Source organism: Diaporthe batatas (assembly GCF_019321695.1).
Source record: "Diaporthe batatas strain CRI 302-4 chromosome Unknown Contig00001, whole genome shotgun sequence".
In the NCBI taxonomy this organism is placed as follows: Eukaryota; Fungi; Ascomycota; class Sordariomycetes; order Diaporthales; family Diaporthaceae; genus Diaporthe; species Diaporthe batatas.
In genome coordinates this window covers 2,492,178-2,512,105 of record NW_025408548.1, presented here as the reverse complement: position 1 = coordinate 2,512,105, position 19,928 = coordinate 2,492,178, and the positions used below count along the sequence as shown (strand labels likewise).

General features: G+C 57.3%; 5 protein-coding genes across 5 annotated transcripts; 2 read left to right on the top strand and 3 right to left on the bottom strand.

The window, feature by feature from the left end:
* Window positions 1-114: 114 nt before the first annotated feature.
* Window positions 115-4,355, bottom strand: KVR01_000188 (uncharacterized protein). The gene is made up of 4 exons (XM_044788039.1): window positions 4,120-4,355; window positions 3,869-3,971; window positions 2,694-3,763; window positions 115-2,636 (listed from the first exon to the last, which is right to left on the bottom strand). Exons 1-4 carry the CDS (start codon window positions 4,177-4,179, stop codon window positions 2,499-2,501), a joined length of 1,371 nt encoding a protein of 456 aa, XP_044650137.1. The 5' UTR covers window positions 4,180-4,355; the 3' UTR covers window positions 115-2,498.
* Window positions 384-1,940, top strand: KVR01_000572 (uncharacterized protein; the record flags this gene model as incomplete). The annotated part of the gene is made up of 1 exon (XM_044792793.1): window positions 384-1,940. The coding sequence occupies one exon, from the start codon at window positions 384-386 to the stop codon at window positions 1,938-1,940; it is 1,557 nt and encodes a 518-aa protein (XP_044650521.1).
* A 2,994-nt stretch (window positions 4,356-7,349) lies between the features above and the next one.
* On the bottom strand, window positions 7,350-7,968 carry KVR01_000506 (uncharacterized protein; the record flags this gene model as incomplete). Its single annotated transcript, XM_044794841.1, has 2 exons — window positions 7,350-7,364; window positions 7,432-7,968. 2 exons carry the CDS (start codon window positions 7,966-7,968, stop codon window positions 7,350-7,352), a joined length of 552 nt encoding a protein of 183 aa, XP_044650455.1.
* A 4,543-nt stretch (window positions 7,969-12,511) lies between these two features.
* KVR01_000507 (uncharacterized protein) lies at window positions 12,512-16,311 on the bottom strand (the record flags this gene model as incomplete). Its single annotated transcript, XM_044791480.1, has 3 exons — window positions 12,512-14,379; window positions 14,432-15,965; window positions 16,042-16,311. 3 exons carry the CDS (start codon window positions 16,309-16,311, stop codon window positions 12,512-12,514), a joined length of 3,672 nt encoding a protein of 1,223 aa, XP_044650456.1.
* A 919-nt stretch (window positions 16,312-17,230) lies between these two features.
* Window positions 17,231-18,869, top strand: KVR01_000996 (uncharacterized protein; the record flags this gene model as incomplete). The annotated part of the gene is made up of 4 exons (XM_044790685.1): window positions 17,231-17,309; window positions 17,372-17,493; window positions 17,562-17,724; window positions 17,797-18,869. 4 exons carry the CDS (start codon window positions 17,231-17,233, stop codon window positions 18,867-18,869), a joined length of 1,437 nt encoding a protein of 478 aa, XP_044650945.1.
* Window positions 18,870-19,928: the final 1,059 nt, after the last annotated feature.

Genomic DNA, 19,928 nt, shown 5'->3' with positions numbered 1-19,928 from the left:
GGTTCGGATCGGAGCCGGGCACAATTGTGGGGTGCATCGGCCTCCGGGGGGTTTTTCGTGTTCGCATCCGCTCGGCCCAGCTGCCGAAAACCTAGACGTGCGTCTCCCGTTGCGTGCACGAGCAACACATCAACGACCGGACGAAGTCACCCTATCGCCGAGCACCAGACCCGTTTCAGCAGTGGTCAACGCCGGCCTGTAGGGAGGGCGAGCGTGTTTACAACCGAGCAAGGGGAGGCAATTGCAGTGCGGTTGGCTGGTCGGTGGAAACGAGGGCAGACCCGGAGCACAACTCTCACTCTTACTATCATCATCTCCACTCACCTTCAACTCACCCTCACCTTCACCCTCGCCCTCACTCTCATCCCACTCCACCACCCACAATGGAGCGCCACCGCGCCCTGGTGCAGAAGATCTCGTCCACGGTCAGGGCCTTCTACAACGCAAAGGAGCCCTACCGCATCTTCCACGGCAGCACAAACAGCACCCGCCCGCAGCCCCACGGCGCCCGCGCCCGCGTCGTCGACATCTCGGCCCTGCGCGACGTCCTCTCCGTCGACGAGGCCCGCCGCACCGCCCTCGTCGAGCCAAACGTCCCCATGGACAGGCTCGTCGAGCACACCCTGCGCCACGGCCTCGTGCCCCCCGTCGTCATGGAGTTCCCGGGGATCACGGCCGGCGGCGGCTTCGCGGGCACCGCCGGCGAGTCCTCGAGCTTCCGCCACGGCTTCTTCGACGACACCGTCGCCTCCGTCGAGCTCGTCCTGCCCGACGGCGAGGTCGTCAGCGCCGCGAACCCCAACACGCCCGCCGGCGCCGCCGGGCCGCACGCCGACCTCTTCCGCGGCGCCGCGGGGGCCGTCGGCACCCTCGGCGTGACGACGCTGCTGGAGCTGAACCTGGTGCGGGCCAAGAGGTTCGTGCGCACGCGGTACCGCCGCACCCGCAGCGTCGCCGAGGCCGTCGCCGCCGTGAGGGAGGAGGCCGCCCGCGCCGAGAACGACTACGTCGACGGCATCCTCTTCTCCAAGGACCACGGCGTCGTCATCACCGGCCAGATGACCGACGAGAAGCCCGCCGCCGCGCCCGTGCAGACCTTCAGCCGCGCCGGCGACCCCTGGTTCTACATGCACGTGCAGGCCCAGACAGCAGCCGAGGGCAGCACCACCCAGGACGACTACATCCCGCTGGCAGAGTACCTCTTCCGCTACGACCGCGCCGGGTTCTGGGTCGGCCGCGCCGGCTGGACCTACTTCAAGCTGGTGCCCTTCAACAGGCTGACCCGCTGGTTCCTCGACGACTTCATGCACACGCGCATGCTGTACCGCGCCCTGCACGGCTCCGGCGAGAGCGCCCGCTTCGTCGTCCAGGACATCGCCGTCCCCTTCGCCACCGCCCCGGACCTGGTCGACTACACCGAGAGGGAGCTCGGCATCTGGCCCCTGTGGCTGTGCCCCCTGAAGCGCCGGGCCCCGCCGACCTTCCACCCCTTCACCACGACGCCGCCCGGGAGGCAGCAGCAGCAGGACGGCAGCAAGGGGGAGGACGACATGATGCTCAACATCGGCGTCTGGGGCTGGGGCCCCTCGGACCGCGCCGAGTTCGTCAAGGCCAACAAGGCCCTCGAGGACAAGGTCCGCGAGCTGGGCGGCATGAAGTGGCTGTACGCCCATACCTACTACGACGAGCCTGACTTTTGGGAAATGTACGGCGGCAGGGGCTGGTACGACTCCCTGCGCGCCAAGTACAAGGCCGACGAGGCCGGGCTCCCCAGCGTCTACGACAAGGTCAAGGTGGACGTCGGCAAGACCAAGGCCGCGGGCCGAGGGCTCAAGGGGGTCTGGCCCTTTGGGGGCATCTATGGCATCTACAAGAGTATCAAGAGCCGTGATTACAAGCTGCACAGGAATGCTGGTTGGAAGTGGAAGGGGGACGACTAAGTCTGGACGCACGACACAGACACATTTAGGTGAGCGTGCTTATTAGACCGGCCGACTGTATATATAGTATTTGTCCATCGTATGCGTGCGTGCATAGGTGCTTCATGCCCGTTAGATTAGACAGGGCCCCGGAAGTCTCGGCTGGGCAGAGGGAAGTGGCCGGGGATATTTCACACAACAAAAAGGATAGACCAAGGGCTTGGGGATGTAAAAATGGTTTTTGAGTTCTGAGTACTAATAAGTCCCAGTGCTCCCGTAACGGGTCTATGCTCTAATGTAGATGCTCCCCAGGAACAATCAGACAATCCCGTCATATATACATGCCGGCCATATATATCGTCAACTAGCCTTCATGAGACGTGATTAATTAGTGCGAGCCATTGTGGCCTGCAGTTCGATGCGCGTCGCTAATCACCAAAAGCAATAGTAATCTGAAGCTGTGTTGCGCCGGTTCGCGTCTTTTCTCTCGGGGGTCAGGGACCTTAACCCGAGGCAGACGCCTCCCATTCTATGCGTGTAAGTGACACCATCTTGGTACCGGAAAAGCGTGGAATTCGTTTAAGCCTGGACGGAGTAAGACCGCTGGAACATGTCGTTGACCTCCTCGAGGTAGTAGGTGCCGCTGATGATGGTCGAAGCATCGCCCTTGGGCTTGAAGTTCTTTTGCAGATGCGCCTGCTTGCGCAGATCACAGAGCTAGTATACTCGTTAGCACTTGAGGCACTTGCCTATTCCGGGAAGGAGTAAGCTTACAGCATCGTAGGCCTCGGGGGCGACCTTCCTCCTGGCCTCCAGGCGGGCAGGGAGGTCCAGGGTCTTGGAGATGTTCTCGGTGTTGCCCACAACCTTGAAGGAGGTGAAGCTGGCAGCGAGGCCAGAGCCGTAGCTGAAGAGACCAACCCGCTTGCCCTCGAGGCTGGAGGCGGGGACGTGAGCAATCAGACTGGCGAGACCGCCCCAGACGCTGCCGCAGTACATGTTGCCGCAGAGGGTGGCGACCTGGATGGCGGGGTTCACGCGCTCCTGGAACCTCTTCTTGGAGAGGGCCATGAAGGTCTTCTCGACGACCTTGTCGGTCAGGGACTTCTTGTAGTCCATATCCCGGATCTCCTTGGGCACCTCGGCGAAGGCAGAGCTGTCAGGGTCGGCAAGGAAGTCGTGGTACAAGAGGCGGGCGTACGACTTCTGGACCAGCTTGCAGGTAGGAGCGTGGAAAGCCATGTAGTCGAAGCGGTCCAGAGGGGTCTTGACGGGCCCGTCAGTGACACCGTTGCCGTTGGCGGTGCCGTTCTGCAGCTTCTTCTCCTTTGCGCAGTAGGAGCGGTAAGCAGCGTCCAGAGCCTCGGTGTAGCAGTTGATGGAGTAGTGACCATCAACGTAAGGGTACTCGCTGGTCAGGTCGGGCTTGTAAAAGTCGTAGACGTGCTGCATGTAGGAGCCACGCAGCGGCTCGGCGACAATGGGGGCGTTGGGGCCGACCAGCATGGCCACGCAGCCAGCACCGCCCGAGGGACGGGCGTTGCCCTTGGCGTACAGGGCGATGTCACCAGCAACCACGATGGCGTCCCGCCCGTCCCAGGCAGAGCTCTCGACCCAGTTGACGGCGTTGAAGAAGGCGTTGGTGCCACCGTAGCAGGCGTTGACGTTGTCGACACCCTCCAGGTCGGTGTTGTCGCCAAACAGCTGCATCAGAACGGACTTGACCGACTTGGACTTGTCCAGGATGGTCTCTGTGCCGACCTCGAGGCGGCCAATGGAGTTTGTGTCGATCTCGTACTTCTTGAGCAGGTTGGAGACGGCGGTCAGGGCGAAGGAGTAGATGTCTGGGAACGGTGCTGTCAGCAGAATATTCCAATCATGGCGGGCTCGCCTGTCGCTAGGAACAGGGCACAACGGGGAGGGCTGGGGGGCAAAAGAGAGGTTCTCACCCTCGCGGTCGTCACAGAAGGCCATCTTGGTCTGGCCGAGACCAATTGTGTACTTTCCGGCACTGACGCCGTCGAACTGCTCGAGCTCAGACTGCTCGACATACTATTTCGGCGCGAGGAATATCAGCACGAGCCCACGCGTCCAGGCACAAACAAGGGCGAGCAATTGGCGGTCATGTCAGGGAGTAGAACAACAGGCTACCACGAGGCGGCGCAGCGGACTGGGGCACAGGACGAGGGCGAGGGCATACCTGGCTGGGGAAGTAGACCTCAATGGCCTTGACGCCAATGTTCTGGGGACGGGAAGCCATTTTGAGAGGTGGTTGACTTGTATGAGGGGCTGGAGGGTGTTTTGGAAGGGGTGAGGGAGAGAAGGGAAGAGCAGGAAGAGCGGCGGGCAGGATGATGGGGGGGTTATAGTTGTACGGGCGGCAGAAATTGCGATGTTGGAGTGGCTCTGGCAGATAAAATGCAAGCGCGGTGGGCGTGGGTGGGCGGATGGTACGTATGGACGGGAAGGAGGGGTCCAATCTGTTAGCCCCTGGTGTGCTGCATGCGACTCGGGCACCACAGCTTGTTGGGACCCTGGGCCCGTCCAGGCCAATCGCCTCCCCTTGCCGCCTCAACCTTAAGTCGCCGTCACTAACACCAGCAACAAGCGATGAGCCCGGCAGGATGGAACCAGGCTGTAGTGTACCTGTAGTGTACTGTGTAGGCCGATACGGAGTACACCGCCCTTCCTCCTACTGTCACTGCGAGTATCTTGTCGCAAGCTGATGCCAAGCCAAGCCACCCTCGACAAGGCTGTCTGTCGAGAGCTCGGTTACTACAAACAGTACTCCGTAGACTGTCTGCTGTCACCACCGTTCTCCGAGTCCCGGCCATGCGGCGGCGGCACCAGGCCCTGTGCAGAGGAAACTTTTGCGCAGCACTGGCAGGGTGATCTGGTCTCATCACCTACCTGCAAGCGGTCCACCGGCTGGGGACAGAGTCAGAAGGGCAGCCGGACGTCCGTCCTCTCCCGGCAAGGAGGCCATTCTTCGTCTGATTGTTATCTTTCGGTGCCATTGTCTGGGTGTCTGGCCGTCCGCGTACGAGTCGAGGGGATCCCAGGACGGTGCGGAACGGGTGGAGCAAAGGCTTCCCGACTCGTTGTGCGGGTGGGCACTGCTGATTGTACCGAGTAGTCTGGTAGTCAACGGCATCTAATGCACGGAGTGCACCCTTGCTGCCACCAGTCTGCCACCAGTCTGCCACCGACGTTCGGGGAGAAGCAAGGCGGTGGGTGATTGGAATTGCGAAACGGACTCTGCGATCAACACGGCTCAAACCGGAAACAGGAAACGGGTCGGGACTTGATCGATTTGGGAAATTTGCCGCAAGGCAACGGCGGGAAAAAGCTAACTCATACTATGTAGACAGGCCTGACAGGTACAGTAGTGCTACACTATTATAACCAGGTCGGCTAGCCCTTTTGCTGCGCTGCTGTCGTGTTCCTACTCAAGTGCGGACGCGGAACGCGGGACCCAGACTGGGCTGACTGGGAGGTGCATGGCTTGCATGGCCGCAGGGGCCAGATTGGTACGGTGCGATAAGTGCTTATCGATAGGCCGTACCCCTGCTTATCGTCTGGGACCCCTGCCCAGGTCTTTCTGTCTGCTGTTATGATATTACCTGGGCATGTAGCAATGCCTGCGCCACTTGTGTATTCGCAATCTCCCTCGCCTCTGAGCATCTCGTAGCCCGTTCGTCTTATTCCCCCCAGCGCTGCTACGTTGGTGGCGGAGCAGCGTTGCTGCGACCACTCAGGTAGTCGATGCGGCGCTGGCGTGAACCGTCCAGTCTGTGGTCACAGCAGGCTTACGGAGTGCACACTTACACTGCCTAAGCCTTCCCGCTGCAGTAGTTCCCTCGAGTGACACGCATCAGGGCCGCATGGCAGCACGGCCATTATTCTCCTCGACGTCACCTTTCTAGTGTAGCTAGCTAGCTCAGCTCTTGTTTGCCCCTCGGCTGCACAGACAGAGCACAACTACTGTGCTCCTTGCTGACAGCTTGCCAGCTCGCCAGCTCGGGGGCTTTTTCGCTCGGGGACTTTGTCGACTTTATCCTCCTGTTTTGGCCGACTCGGGCCGCACAAGCGCTGATAGGCTTTACACCCTGCCACCACCCATGCACACGACTGGCCGGACTTCCCAATCTGGAACCCCATCAACAAACAGTCAGACAAGACAGTCTTGTCCGACACACGAGCATCAAGCGCCAGAACCCGACCCACGGGGACGGGGGCGGGGGATGGGAATGGGGTGAGAAAATTCTGCCGCGGCCCATGGCGACAGGCATCGGAATTATCAGTGTTTATTTAATCTAATCAATCTCATCAACCTGCATCGACCTGCATCAACCAAGTGGATCATTTCAGGTCTACCAAGCCTGCTCAACGCCTGCCCGAGTACGTAAAACCAGGCCCACGACGCGCGCTAGAGTGCCGCGGCCCGCGCGGTCGGCCTTCCTCTTTCTTCCTGGTGAGACCCATTCGGCCACGACAAAAACGAAGGAAGAGAGACACGGACTGCGAATCTCGGCCTTCCCTCTTCCACACGGCCGCATTCCATGACATTCCATCACCGGCGACAATTCAACGACCGGCGAGTATCCAAAGAGGAAATGGCCCGTCGCAGACCCGAAATGCACCGAGACCCAATTACACGCAGCAATATGCATGTGTATCTGTCAGACAACCATCTCTGGTCACCCTTGGCTTGCCAGACCAGAGTATTAGTAGTCTGTCTGCCGTAAAATGCCTGCTGGACATCTTCAGCCCGCCCCCAATCCCCTGTCTCGTCCCATCACGAGGCTTCCTTCCTCGTCGTAGGCCGAAGCTCGAAGTCGAGTCAGCCTTGAGCAACATCATGCGGGCACGACAAATCAACGACACTAATAATTGTCAGGCCCCAGAGAGTCGTGGCACACACACAACATCTCTCTTTCCCCCGTGGTTCCTACGTCTCTCAATTCGTCCTTGCTCGCCGAGTGGTGGGGCCATTGCCGTTTCGTTTCTCCCAGCCTTGCCTCTCGTTTGCGGTGTTCGGACGGCTGATGACACGAGCCAAGTTCCACTTGAGCTTTCACTTCCGATTTCTCTCATCCGGGCTCCTGTTCGATTTCGAGAGCTGTTGTTTTCGTCTCCTTCCAGAGTCCGCCGAATGCCGCGTTGGTGTTGCGCATCAGCCAAGTCCTCGGCGTTGGACAATTATCCCGAGTAGTGTGTGTCTGGCCAGAGACATGTCTCGGGAGGAGTTCGAAGAACCCTCTGTCAAACCTCCGCATCTCTGGCCGCAGTTCTCAACATACACAGCTGGACCTTGAGTCTTTGACCGACTCGAGGTCCGTCTTGACCCGTCGCACTGGAACGGTGGTGAAATCATTTATAACCTTGCCGTACCGCTGCCACATCTTAACAATGACAGTACGTGCTCCTTCACAGAATGTTATTCTGTAGGAGGGTATCCCATAGGAGGAGACAAGTATCCCAGAGTAGGTTGTGGAGGAGACAAATGTACCCGCGTGGCGGGCAACCGAGAAGAGCTCGTCCGGGAACATGGTGCGCGCCCCCATCTCTGGGGCGTCAGGCTGCACTCCTCCCTCAAGATTGCGACGACCTCCCGAGACGGCATCTCAGCGAGCGGGAAGCTATATTCCGCCTTGGAGTCGTCCCAGCTCACCCGTTCCAGGGGCAACGGCACAAGGGGGCCCATCTCCAGGTCCTCGGGCTCACGGGGCTTCAGGACGCACCTGGCGATCCGCCGCCGACAGAATCTGGCCCCCCGGGCCCCGAATTTGTATGCCTTGATGACAGCAGCATGGAACGTGCCGAGGACCAGGAGGCCCGCGAAGGACCCCACGCTGAAGGGCCACGACAGGATGCATGCCAGGTAGAGCCAGCCGCTGGGCGGGAAGCGTCCGCACCGCCGTGCCTCGGGCGCGAGATCGTCTATGCTGAGCTTTGTCAGGGCGAAGACGACAATAATGTAGGTGAAGATCTCCGTGCAGCCTTCGGCACTGAGTGCCATTGGGAAATGGTGCATCGGCGCGGACATGATGGTTTGATTCAGCGAAGAGGAAGGACGCAATAAAGAGCGGAGCGTGTAGAATGGTTGGTATATGTTCTTGTTCTGCATACCCATTCATCCTTAGAGTCGCATAGATTTAAAACTCTTAATTTTCAGCAATACTTTTTGGCTCGGAACAGACGGCGCATCACTAGCCGCCTAGCTTTTCGCCAGGCTCAAGGGCTTGCGTTGAGTTGGCGTGTTGTCCAACTCTCATGTTTGCAATTTCTAAATCCTTAAGCACTGCCTAGGTGAGTGACGGACTCGCGCTAACACAAGGATAGCACCCATTTGGATTGGAACATTATGCCGGGTGACTATCTGGGACCAGAGATCAGAGTCTTTTTCAAAGATAGACGCAGGTCTACAGTGTGGGTGAATAACTTGTTTACTAGAGCATAAAGACGGACTGACTGCGATGTTCGAGGTGGAGTAGATAATCTCAAATTTATATCCCAGTGTGCTTGTCTATGTATGGTATCAATCAAATGTGCTGTCTCTAGAAGATCACAGCCTCCGGTTCATGAGTAGCGAATAGAATAACAAGAGCAGAATGGTCCCTCAAACATGATGCCAGCCCCGGCCTCCAAAAGCGCTTCTCAAGGTGTACCATAGCCAGAGTCCGGAGTCTTTGGTACTAGCACGTCTTCCTTGACGTCTTCGACCTTGATCGTCACTTCGGTCTTGCCTTTGCTCTTTTTCCGCTTCTCCTTCTTCGCCTCGGCCTCGGACTCCGACTCCGACTCGGACTCCGACCCGCTGGACGACGAGTTGCCCGATGATGCCTCAGAGTCGGACCCGCTCGACACCTCGTCCTTCTTCTGCTTCTTGGACTTGCTGCCCTTCTTGCTCTTCTTGTTCTTCTTCTTCTTTTCCTCCTTGGCCTTCTTCTTCTCCTCCTCCTCTTTCGCCTTGCTCTCCTCCTCCTCCCTCTTCCTCTTCTCCTCCGCCTCCTTGAGCTGCTTCGCGGCCTTCTCCTTCCGCGCGTCGACGACCCACGCCTCGGCGCCGCGCACCGCGCCCTCGGGGTCCCGCTTGTTCTTGAGCAGGTACCCCTGCAGCTCGGCGGGGCTGAACTCGTGGGCGGGGATCCTGGCCGCGAACTCGTCGGCCAGCTTCTCCATCTCGGCCGTGATCTCGTCGCGGCGCACCTTGTCCGCCGCCACCTGCCGCTTCACCGCCTCCGGGTCCCGCGCCGCCGCCTCGGCCTCGGACAGCCCGGGCCGCCTGTCGTCGCCCTCGAGCGGCGCGAAGATGGCCCGGAAGATGGCGCTGATCATGCCCGTGTCGGCCAGGTCGAACTTCACGATCATGTCGACCCGACCCGGGCGGATGAGCGCCTTGTCGAGCTTGTCGACGTGGTTGGTCGTCATGATCAGGACGCGACCCTCTTGGGAGGCGACGCCGTCCAGGATGTTCAGGAGGCCGGACAGGGACAGGCGGCCATTATTATTGTTATTATTGTTGTTGTTGTTAGTTGGGCCAGTGCCCTTGGTGATCTGGCCGGGAACCATGTCGTCGTCATTGTCGTCATTGTTAGCCGGTTTGTTGTCCTCACGGGTGTGTGTCAAGCCTGCCGTGTCGATGTCCTCCAGCAGAACCACACAACGCCTCGGAAGCTCCGCGAACAGAGTCGAGAGGTTCTCCTCATTGGATGTGACGCTGCTCAGGCTGACGATGTAGATGCGCATCTTGAAAAACCCAGCCAGGGCCAGGGAGAGTGAACTCTTGCCCGTCCCAGGAGGGCCATATAGTAGATAGCCACGGCGGTACGGAATGCCGCGGTTTGAGTACCAGCGCCTGGTTGCTGGGTTGAGGTAGTCCTGAACGTCGTCGATGAGGTCTTGCTTGACTTTCTCGTTCAGGATGACCGTTGAGAAGGGCCGGCTGGCGCGAGCCAGGCACCTCTGCCAGGCTGGCGATGTGGACCCGGCGGGGATGGTCCCGCGGTAGATGAGAGTTTTGTGTTCATCGCGCTGCGTGAACTGGGCACGCGCCTCCAGCAGCAGCTCCTTAAGAAGCCAGGGGTCGCGGCCGAAGCAGGAGATGGAGATCTCCTCACGCTCGCTGACCATCATGAAGCCCGCCTGGTGATCGCGGCCCTTGTCCCGGCGGAAGATGCAAAGCCGGCCCCTATACAAGAAGAAATGCGAACCAAAGGTGGGCGTGTAGGCAAGTGCCTTCTTTTTCTTTCCGTGTGATGCAGTGTTATCGTCGCCGTCTTCAGGGGTGTCATCATCATCCTCGTCCCACCGCCACAAGTACCACGACCTAGAGTTGAGATTTGTGTTGACGACGAAGCGCCTTGCGCCCTTTGCAAATTTCTGCTGGGCCACCCAGCCCATGAGCATGTTGTAGATCTCATCGTCAGTTCTGATATCCACGGTGCTCATGAAGTAGGCCTCTAGCTTCTCCCAAAAGAACTCCGAGATGTACCGCCATGTAAACGTGACGCTGCCGAGGAAGAGGACAAGGGGTATATAAAGGTTGAGGTCGACCTTGAAGTACCTCTCAACGGCGCTGGAGAAGACGGAGAAGCCAGGGAAAAACATATCTAAGAGGGCAAACTGAGACGGAGGAGGGAGGGCAGTAGCCCCTGCTGATGGTGATGGATACATGGAGGATGGTGAGGATGAAGGACATGGGCATGAAGCCATGTCCGAGGCTGAGAAATTGCTCATGGAAGCCATGTTCCAGAGGGTATAAACACCACTGGGTGAAAAGGGACGGAGCAGTTGCAAGAGAGAGCTTTCATCTCTTGGGACACAGCAAACATGACTTATATACGGCAGAAATATCGTCGGCGGGACTTAGATGATGGCGCCCCACACTCAGCCTTCCTAGCCACTTTGCCGAGACAGGAGGCCCGATATCAGGCAGCAAACGCGTTAGCGGAAGAGGTGAATGGTAGCGGAGCGGTGACATAGTTTGGCCTCATCAGTGGCTGTGAGGCGGCGGCCCGGCCTGCAGGTTTGATTCGCCCACAGCTCCCTGGGCGGATGACTAGCACTTGACCTGGCATACCATGACCGGAAAAGACCGAGCTGGCTTGCAGGTTGGTGGTGAGCCGCAAGCCCAGCACCCAGCACCCAGGTAGGTATATGCACTGGCACTGCCCGGCCGGCGAGGGCGTTCTGGCAAGGCTCGCGCACTTGCTGGGTGCACATGTGGGTAAAGTGGCCTCTAGCTCGCGGGCCAACTCTCAGCGTCAGAGTCACATCGCCGAGCAGATGGACAACTAAGCCAGCCAGTAGGACGGTGGTGACAACTCTGGATGCTGTGGTCGCAACTAATCCGTCGGGGTGCATATGTCCGTGTGGTCGTCACAAGACCGCAACGGGATCGGGAAACAGCATGTGTGGACGGATCTGACGCGCATGTGCCCTCAAGTGCTGTGGGCCCGGCTGCCTCTTTTCTCCCCTGCCCAGTGCAGTGCACCCCGAGGGCGCCGTGCTGATGTGCTGCTGCTGTATTGTTTGCCTGCCTTGCCTGCATATGCACTGGTGTCGCCTTATTATTAGACTGGGTTGTGTGTGCGCGCCCACCAGTAGTCACGCAGCAGTTTAGTCTAACGGCAATTCATTCACAACATTTGTGCTCTCGCGGGATATGTAAAAACGGACTTGGGCTCCGTGACTCACGGCATTGGAGAAGAAGCTAGGCATTGGCCAATGATGACAGGACAGCACAGTGATCGATGATGGATGAGAAGAAGACGAGGGTAGCGAGGACGTCAGCCTGGCCAGACCGGGAAGCGGCCCTTGTGTGAGAGGCTGATAAACGCGGGGGCTGCGTCCACTTCATACACAGCCTCTTTCTCAAAATCCAACTGCAGGAACCTTGCATATGTCCAGCCGGGAATGCGAATTTCCATTCACTGATGGTGATAGGACAATTCCTAAACAGCAAATGCTTGCCTCACCGTGGTCAGGGATAGTTCACGAGCAAACGAGGTCTCGCAATCGGGATCGTGGGTAGAGAAGGATTGGCCGATCTACACTCGAGCATGCGGTCGTCTCAACACGGACCCTACACTCCACTTCCAGGCAGCCTCGAGCGATCTGCATTCGACTTGACACTGACACTATGAATTTTTACATCGTCATGGACGGAGCTGATAGCCCATTATTCCGAAAACAAAAAACAAAAAATCATCTCGTAGTGTGTAGCGCTGCTCACCACTAGTCCTGTAAGTTGCCGTACGCCCCCGGGCTGATGTAGGTGACTTCTTCATAGAAGCCAACGCCAGGAACAGAATTCGACCCATCGTGGTCTGCATGAGAGCCCAATTTGGAGACAAACAATGATAGACCATCTACTGGCACCAGTGATTATATGCAGCGGTGAAGGAGCAGCCTGTTTCAGGTTGTCACCGAGATATTCGTGAAGACAGAGAAGCATCATGAGCAGCCACCCGTAAGCAACTATCTCTGACGAGCTAATTCAGCCATCTGAGACATCAAGTCTCAAAAATCTACCAATGACCTTGCACAATTGGATAGTAAAAACCTTCTTTACAGGTAAGCGGCCATTACTCCTCATCCCCGTCTTCAGAGGCCACCGGCACCCAGATCAAAACCCCATCTTTGTCGGCCTTCATGCCGTCCGTCGGGATGATCCGTAACACCTTCTGGAAGTACTTGTCCTTGACCGTCAGGGTCGGCCTGATCCAGCTGCCACCCGCGACCAGAGGAACTAATCGGTACGCCATCGTCCTCCTAGAAATTGGGAGCAGGTTGAGCGTAGTCTGCTTCGCCCCGGAGAAGGCAAACTCGTCGCTGGGGTCCATCGTCAGCCCGAAGGTAAGGAAGTGGTTCGAAGGGTTCTCGATGGTGATATCGAGCTGCATGGTCTCTTCGACAGGCCCGCCCTTCTTCGCGTACGAAACAGACGCCAGGACCCTGGGCTCCATTGTGAAGACCGGAAGGCGAGGTACCGAGAGGAGGGTCCTGTTGGATGCGCCGGGTTCAGCACCTGGCCGGGCCCATTTAATTATAAATGAAACATCGAGTGCCGTGGGAGTTCGCTCGTCCAGGTTTGCCCTCTTGACCGCAACGTCGAATTGCGTCTCCTCGATGTTCTTGGGGCTGACCTGTAGGCCCTCGGGTGGGAGTACACTTCGCTTCGACGTCTGACATTGTATGCCATGCACAGGTTGGACTTCGATATCGAGGTCCAGAACCGTCAAGTTCTCAGATGCGAATGAGGCGTATCGAGTCACGAGGCACCAAGCTTGCGCGAGGCCATTGCTTGGTCCAGGCGCATCGGCTGTTGGATTGTGTACCCCCTCGTGGTCGAATAAGCTTGGCCAGGGGTCTGGATGAAGGCGAGGGAGAAGTTCGTAATTTGCCTCGAATGGGCTGGCTACATTGATGCGGAAAGTAGCAGACTGTATGATGGAGGTTGCAGCGTCCGTCACGAGGCTGTAGGACGCCTTCAAGGTCAGCGTATAGGCGGCTGTACGCTCCGCACCTGTCAGGACCAAAGTGACCCGCGAGGACTCTGAGCTCTTGATCAATCCTAGAGGAGCCCCTTGGAGTGTGCACTCCTCGCCGTCTGCCAAAGCTCGCTTTTCTTCGCCGTCGCCAAACTTCAGCTTGAAATTTGGTGGGTCTTCGCTGAGCAGAACGACATCCAATTTGACATTGGCATCGACATCTTCCTCGTTGATAATATCAAATGGTAGCTCGATGACCTCATTTGTGTAATATTGCTCGAGGAATTCCACCTCCCTGATCTCCATCTTAGGAGGTCTGGGCAGGACTCGGATAGATTGGGGATGGGTGCGCGCGATACGTCTGCTTGATCGTACAGTGTGCCAGGAATGTCCAGTACCTGCCTTCTGCACATTGGTAGTATATGTCAGGGAAAAGGCCTCATAGTTGACAGTGAACTTGAGCGACGAAGCGCTAGCATCACCAGGCTCTCTCAGCGGGATATTCATCTCGAAAACAGAGGTGCGCCCCGGGACCATGGTAAGGTCACTCGTGCCGCTCAAATGCAGTTGACCATGGAGCTCTCCGGAGGCCTGGGTCTCCTCCTCAGCCTCGGTGGTGGCCTCGGCCAGCGAGACAACGTGTAAGGATACAGACCCTCGGCTTGCCGCCTCGGCTTTGCTTTCCTGGCTATGAGTAAGCAATATAGGCTTAATACTGCCGTCGAATCTCAGGATGATGCTCTCCAAGGCGATGGGTGCGGACCCGGACACCGCGTTTGATGTTATGGACAGCTGAGCTTGGCAAGTAAGCCCGGCCTTGCCTTCCTCGTGGCGGAAGACAAATGAAGGCATGATGAAGGATGTGCCCAGCTCGTCGTTTAGATCTATGGATGGCCTTGGCGCATTGACGCCATCGAGAGACCTGGTCAAATCGTAGTGCCATTTGGGATGCTTCTTGAACCCTGAGACTTGAGTCAACGACACTGTCTGTGAAAGATGCACACGGGATCTTACTGTTGTTCAGCAGCTCCCAGTCAATGGACACAACCAGATCAGCCTGAACGGTATCGACTGCTGCAGCTCTCAATACCCAACACATGTCTTCGGTAATCTCTGGCCAGCCATCTCGTCGAAAAGATAGTTCGTCCCAGAAGGGACGTAAGATTTTAACCACATTCGACCAGTCCTTGACAGCAGCCAGCTCTTTGGCGCACTCTAAAGAGACCTCGGCGGCGAGTCGCTGCTGCTGCTTTTTCATGAAATATGACTGTGCGGAAAGGAGGTAATCCAGGATTATTTGGGAGTGGTTAATCCCCGACCGAGCCAGAGGCAGCTCGTCATACGGCTCGGGGCACATATAGCTGTCGTACCTAAAGGCTTTTGACGCCAGCTTGGAGGCTGGCGATTCGCTCGGTGATCTCCTATCGTCCTCGGGCATTCTGAAGGCAAGCTTGCGGCGCGCAAATGTATGTCGTGCCGCCAGACGGTACCAGTAGCCTGGATGATGTAGCATTTCCCACGGCTGCATCCTCTCTGCCTGCACAGATTTCTCTGGAGGCAAATAGATGCTTATAGCGGAGTGATCAAAGTCGGGAATGTCGGCCTTCTCGATCAGGTTCGCCATGACCACCGCCCAGCGTGCCTCCCAGGCCTCCCAGCCGTAGTTGTTGGTACCGTGCCCTTGTCCGTCGACGAAGTCTGCTATTCTCTCCCTGTGGTTCTCCCAGCGCCTGACTGCCGCTGTGTACTGGTCGTTCCACATGAGACACCTTATGCACCGCACAGCGATGACGTCGGCTAGGAACCTGGCCTGATTCCACCTCGGGCTCCAACTAGGTATGATTGCCATTACCTCGGAGCTCAACAGATTCTCATAGGCCTGTTCGAAGGAACGCAACGCCACGTCCATCTCCTGGCGGTACTCTGCAAATATGGCAGATTTGAAGTCGTAACGGATGTGCCACCCCGGAAGGGACAGTGTTTGTGAAGTGCCTGATACAGGTGGAACAGTGGGTTGGGGGGCAGCACCGCGACCCCTTTTCTTCTTGACCCGCCTGCCATGGTCGCGATAGTACTCTATTGACTGTGCGTACAGTGTGGTCAAGGCATTGCCCATTATGCGGCTTAGCTCATCCGGCGAGGCATCTGTCGGCACGGCAAAGAATGACTTGGCGTCGAGTCCGCTGCCTCTGCGAATGTTCTCCAGCCTCTCCTGTACCCCATGATTGTTGTCGACCAGCACTATGACAGCCAACTTTGATTTGCAGCCAGACTGCGCCAGGGCGTTCCTCAAGACGCCTATATCTGTCTTGATCTTGTTGTCGTGGAGGGTCGCCAAGGTCGCATCTGCCGTGAGGCTGTAGAGGCATATGAAGACGCTCGGGACCAGTTCTTGGTGCTTCTTGAGCCATGACTGGTCTATCAGACCATCGGGGTATAGGTTCGCCGTCGGACTGAGAGGCGAGAAGGGCGAGTGTAATACAGCCTGGGAGGGAGGGATCTCGAAATCATCGGGAAGGCGGGCAAGTTTGGGTGGCAGCAGGTAGGTCTGGGACGGTCAGCACAACGATCATCTAATAGAGGCCAGCGCGGCTATCGGCCCATGAAATCGACAGATGGCGTACCCTGCCAGCGGTCCTGAAGCGGAACTTATACTTGAAGTTATTCGTATCCCGTCCATTCCAGGGCAAACCGGATGCGTCCGTATCTCGGATATGCTGGATCAGTGCGCCGACCTGGTCTCCTTCCACCGGGGGCGGCTCCGATCGTATCAAGGTTGCGCCATCCCTGTACTGGTGGTCAAGAGAGGACTCTTGGGCGAATTTGGCGGGCAGGCCAAGGACGACAGCCAAGGGCAAGCAATGGTCCAAGCTGCACGGGGGATACTCGTCCATGGTGGGCGACGAAACCCACTGCAGATTGCCAGTACTGGCCGTAGCGTTCGGACTTCGACCTTGAACTCAAGCCTATCTGTTCACGGGGGTATCATCGGCAGGTGTCGGCGGGAGAGACTGGCATGTCATTGTCAGTGGAGGCCCTCACCAGTTCCTGACCCACCCAAGAGGCGCGTACAGAGAGCACACAGGGTGCAGTCGTAGCGTAGCAACTTTAGACTCACAAGGGAGGGCAACCAGCGCTGGAGAGGACATTTGGAAGCTCGAAACCGGTGTCTATAGCATTCTAAACAGAAAACAGAAAAGCAGTTGGGTGCATCGGACCGTGTGCTTGCCCACCAGCTTATAGGGAATGGGGTTTTGGAGCATGCGGGTTAGGAGCACTCGAAGATAGCTCTAGTTGAATGCGCCCGCCAAGGGTCCCAAGTCCCTCCTGGCCTCCAACCGGTCTCCCCAGCTCCAAGTGGGATGAGCCGTGGGCGGTGAAGCGGCAGAATGCTGAGAATGTCTTGTGAGGTAATGCTCTGTCTGGCAGACAAGTGCAACGACGGGTTCCGTCCACACTAGGTAAGCTGGGATACAACTCGAGCGCCGCCGATCGCCCACCACTTCGACACGCCCCTCTCCCCTGTGGTTTCTACACACAATGGCAGTCGAAAGTGCTTCGTTCCCACTTTGACCTTGGAGATCAGGCCCGCTCGATCAACTTTATCTGCGCATAAACATATTCACACTCTTTCGTCCCAATCATTCCCCGACCTCGGGCGTTGGAGGCATCCTCCTTAAGCACACCTCGAAGTTCTGCGTCGCGACCGCAACCAGCCGCCTCCCAATTCTGCCACTCTCGAGCAGCGCGAGCAGTCCACGCTGCCCCGACCACCCTTTGCCATCTTGACACAACCACATACACACCGTCATCATGTCATTAACGCGCGAACAAGTCCTCTTTGCCGACCTGGCCAAGGCCATGAAGAAGACCGTGGCCAGGCAAGCCAACGGTAAGAACTTTTGCCGCCAAGAACTGTCGACGACCTCACTGCTGACGCGCGCCGTTCGCCAGAATCCGACTCCGACTCCGAGATACAACAAACAACCAATCGCGGTAACAAGTTGAAGAAGAGGGCAAGATTCGTCCGCCAGGGCAAATTGGGGCCACCCACGGGGCCGGCAGTCTACAAGGAGGCACGTCTCAATCCCCGCGCGCGGGCAGCCACGAGTGGTCAGGACATTATACTAATTGGCATACACAGGAGGTCGAGCATGCAGGATACAAGCGCGCCGTAATCAGCCGCAACCCACCGCTCATCGACGAAGACGGCTACAGCATCGACAGCGACGATGACGACCAACAAGTCCAAGATGCGGTCGCCGCTGCCGCCGAGGCTGACCCCTACTCATCGATTCATCTTGAGCGTACGTGACTCTTCGAAACCTGCGCGAGAAGGCGGAGATGGCATTCCTGAACGCTCACTGACCGGCCTCTAGAGCTCCTGGCGCCACTCACGGCAGTCACAGACCTACCCGCCCACCCCACACTCTCGAGGCCTTTCAAATCGACAGCCCTGAAGGAATTGACGAACCAAGCATGCGATCTAATGCGCAAAGAAAATATTGCGCTCTGGAAAGTGAGGCCACTCCTGACGAGACTCAGTGGAGACCATACCTGGGTGACTCCTGAGATGATGTTGGGTACCAACGACCACGAGATGTTCAGGAGCGGCTTTGGATCGCGTAAACTCAAGCGTAAGAGATCACACGAGGAGATTTTGGAAGGCTTATCAAGTCCAAATATCAACGGCGGCAGCACAGCTCGACCTCCCCTGGACGGGGACCTTGATACAGCCGCGAATGGAGAGGCCCAGACACACGAGAAAACAAGTACTTCTACAGAAGATGTGGTGATGACGAATAGCGAGGACAACAAGACAGAAAATACTGGAATTTCCAAAGAAGGGCATGAAGCACCAGGCACCGCCAACGAGGAGCAGGGCGAAGAGAACGCCGCATCACTCCCCACGGATGGCAACAAGGTGGACGAGCCCGGGTCGAACCCGACCAATGGCATCTCGGCGAAACAAAAAGGAAAACAATCCGAAACCAGAGCAGAGCAAGCGGACGAAGACGTTGCCATGTTGAATGGAGCTGCAGGGCCTGGTCTTAACGGCAGTCGAGCTGGATCTCCCTCGGCGACGTCTGCCGGGGACCCTTTTATCCACCCAATATTCCTAGCGCCGAAGCCAGCCCATCCCGATCGCGATTTGGGACTCCCAGAACAGGAAGCAGAGGATGTCCGCCGACTCCTTCAGCTTTACGTCCAGAAACAGGAAGAGGTGTGCCGCGGCACTGAGAAGCTATACCATGGCCTCCTCAAGGCAGACCGCATGCGAAAGACTGTACTGGAGTGGTCCAAATCCGAGGCCCACGTCGGAGAGATGTCGGACGGCGAGGACTGGTACGATAAAGAGGAATGGGGTCTGATCGAGGACCTCAAGAAAGGCCAGGACGAGGAAGAAGAGGACACGACGCAGACTCAGAAGAAGACTAGGAATCGGAAGTAGATGGTGGCTGCTACGGCTCTGACACCACATCCGGAGGCGGGGGATCCCTCATATGGCATGAACGTACCGCAGGGGTATGTATGTCCTCGAAACGTTGCGTCGTTAGGTCTACAAAAAGTGTTCTTACCGAGGTATGGTTGGGGTGTAACATGCAAGCCGAAGCCTTGCTGAGATCACGATCACCTTATCGTGCCGCACCAGCACGTCCATAGCGTCGAGAGCACCGCGACGGCTGGTTGCTTGAGGTGCACGAGCCGGCGTATTTGCGGGGTGCTATCATAGCGTTGCTGTTCTTTTCCCTTTTTTGTGCAAATTGGAGGGCGTCAGGCGAGGATTACGGAGATGACCAGAAGACGACAGCATCATGAGCACACAGGTAGAGCACCAGAAGCTCGTAATTTGAGGGGGGGTGGGGTGCGGCTTACTGGAGAACACCCATGGCACTATTACTCTTTGGCTACATAGAATCCAATTCAGCTACAAGAAGGGCTCATATCTACCAACATCAATCTGTGGGACAGAGAGGAGCATTTTCCAGTGTCAGACATCGTTTGAAATGATAGAAGGCCAATTTGCCAACAGGCTCGAGAATGAGCTTCTGCTCAGCGCCCGTCCATGGGTGGCAGGATGATGTGGATATATTTCACAAAACTCAAATTCTCCGTGCGAACAAAGTATAGATAGGTAATGGAAGGGATGGCGACTCGATCGAGCAAGCGTTTTGACATTGCTTGCAAAAAGTTGTTGGTGAGAAGGCCTTGGAGCGTGTTGGGCGTGAGAGGGAGATCACACCTCCATCGCAAGGACTGTCATGTCCTGACCAACGTCGACCGCAGGACGTCTTGCTCGCTGGATTGCTTCGCTCCAAGTCCCAAGCGATCCTACAGGCGAAGCTTCGCATGCCTAGGTACCATCCAAGCAGCAGAAACAGCAGCAGAAGCAGTAGCCCCCCTGCAAGACCCCGGCCGCCACCACCGATTCACCTTTCGTCCCAACCTTATAGACCCCCCGAACTACAGAATGATCACGACGAGGTAATCTGGCCTGGCGGTAAAGCGA

Excerpts from the sequence above, each read along its gene's own strand:
- KVR01_000188 (XM_044788039.1), bottom strand. The coding sequence starts at position 4,179 with ATGGCTTCCCGTCCCCAGAACATTGGCGTCAAGGCCATTGAGGTCTAC. Across the intron at positions 3,972-4,119 it reads AGGTCTACTTCCCCAGCCAG|TATGTCGAGCAGTCTGAGCT; the intron begins GTATGCCCTCGC and ends GCGCCGAAATAG. Across the intron at positions 3,764-3,868 it reads CTTCTGTGACGACCGCGAGG|ACATCTACTCCTTCGCCCTG; the intron begins GTGAGAACCTCT and ends CACCGTTCCCAG.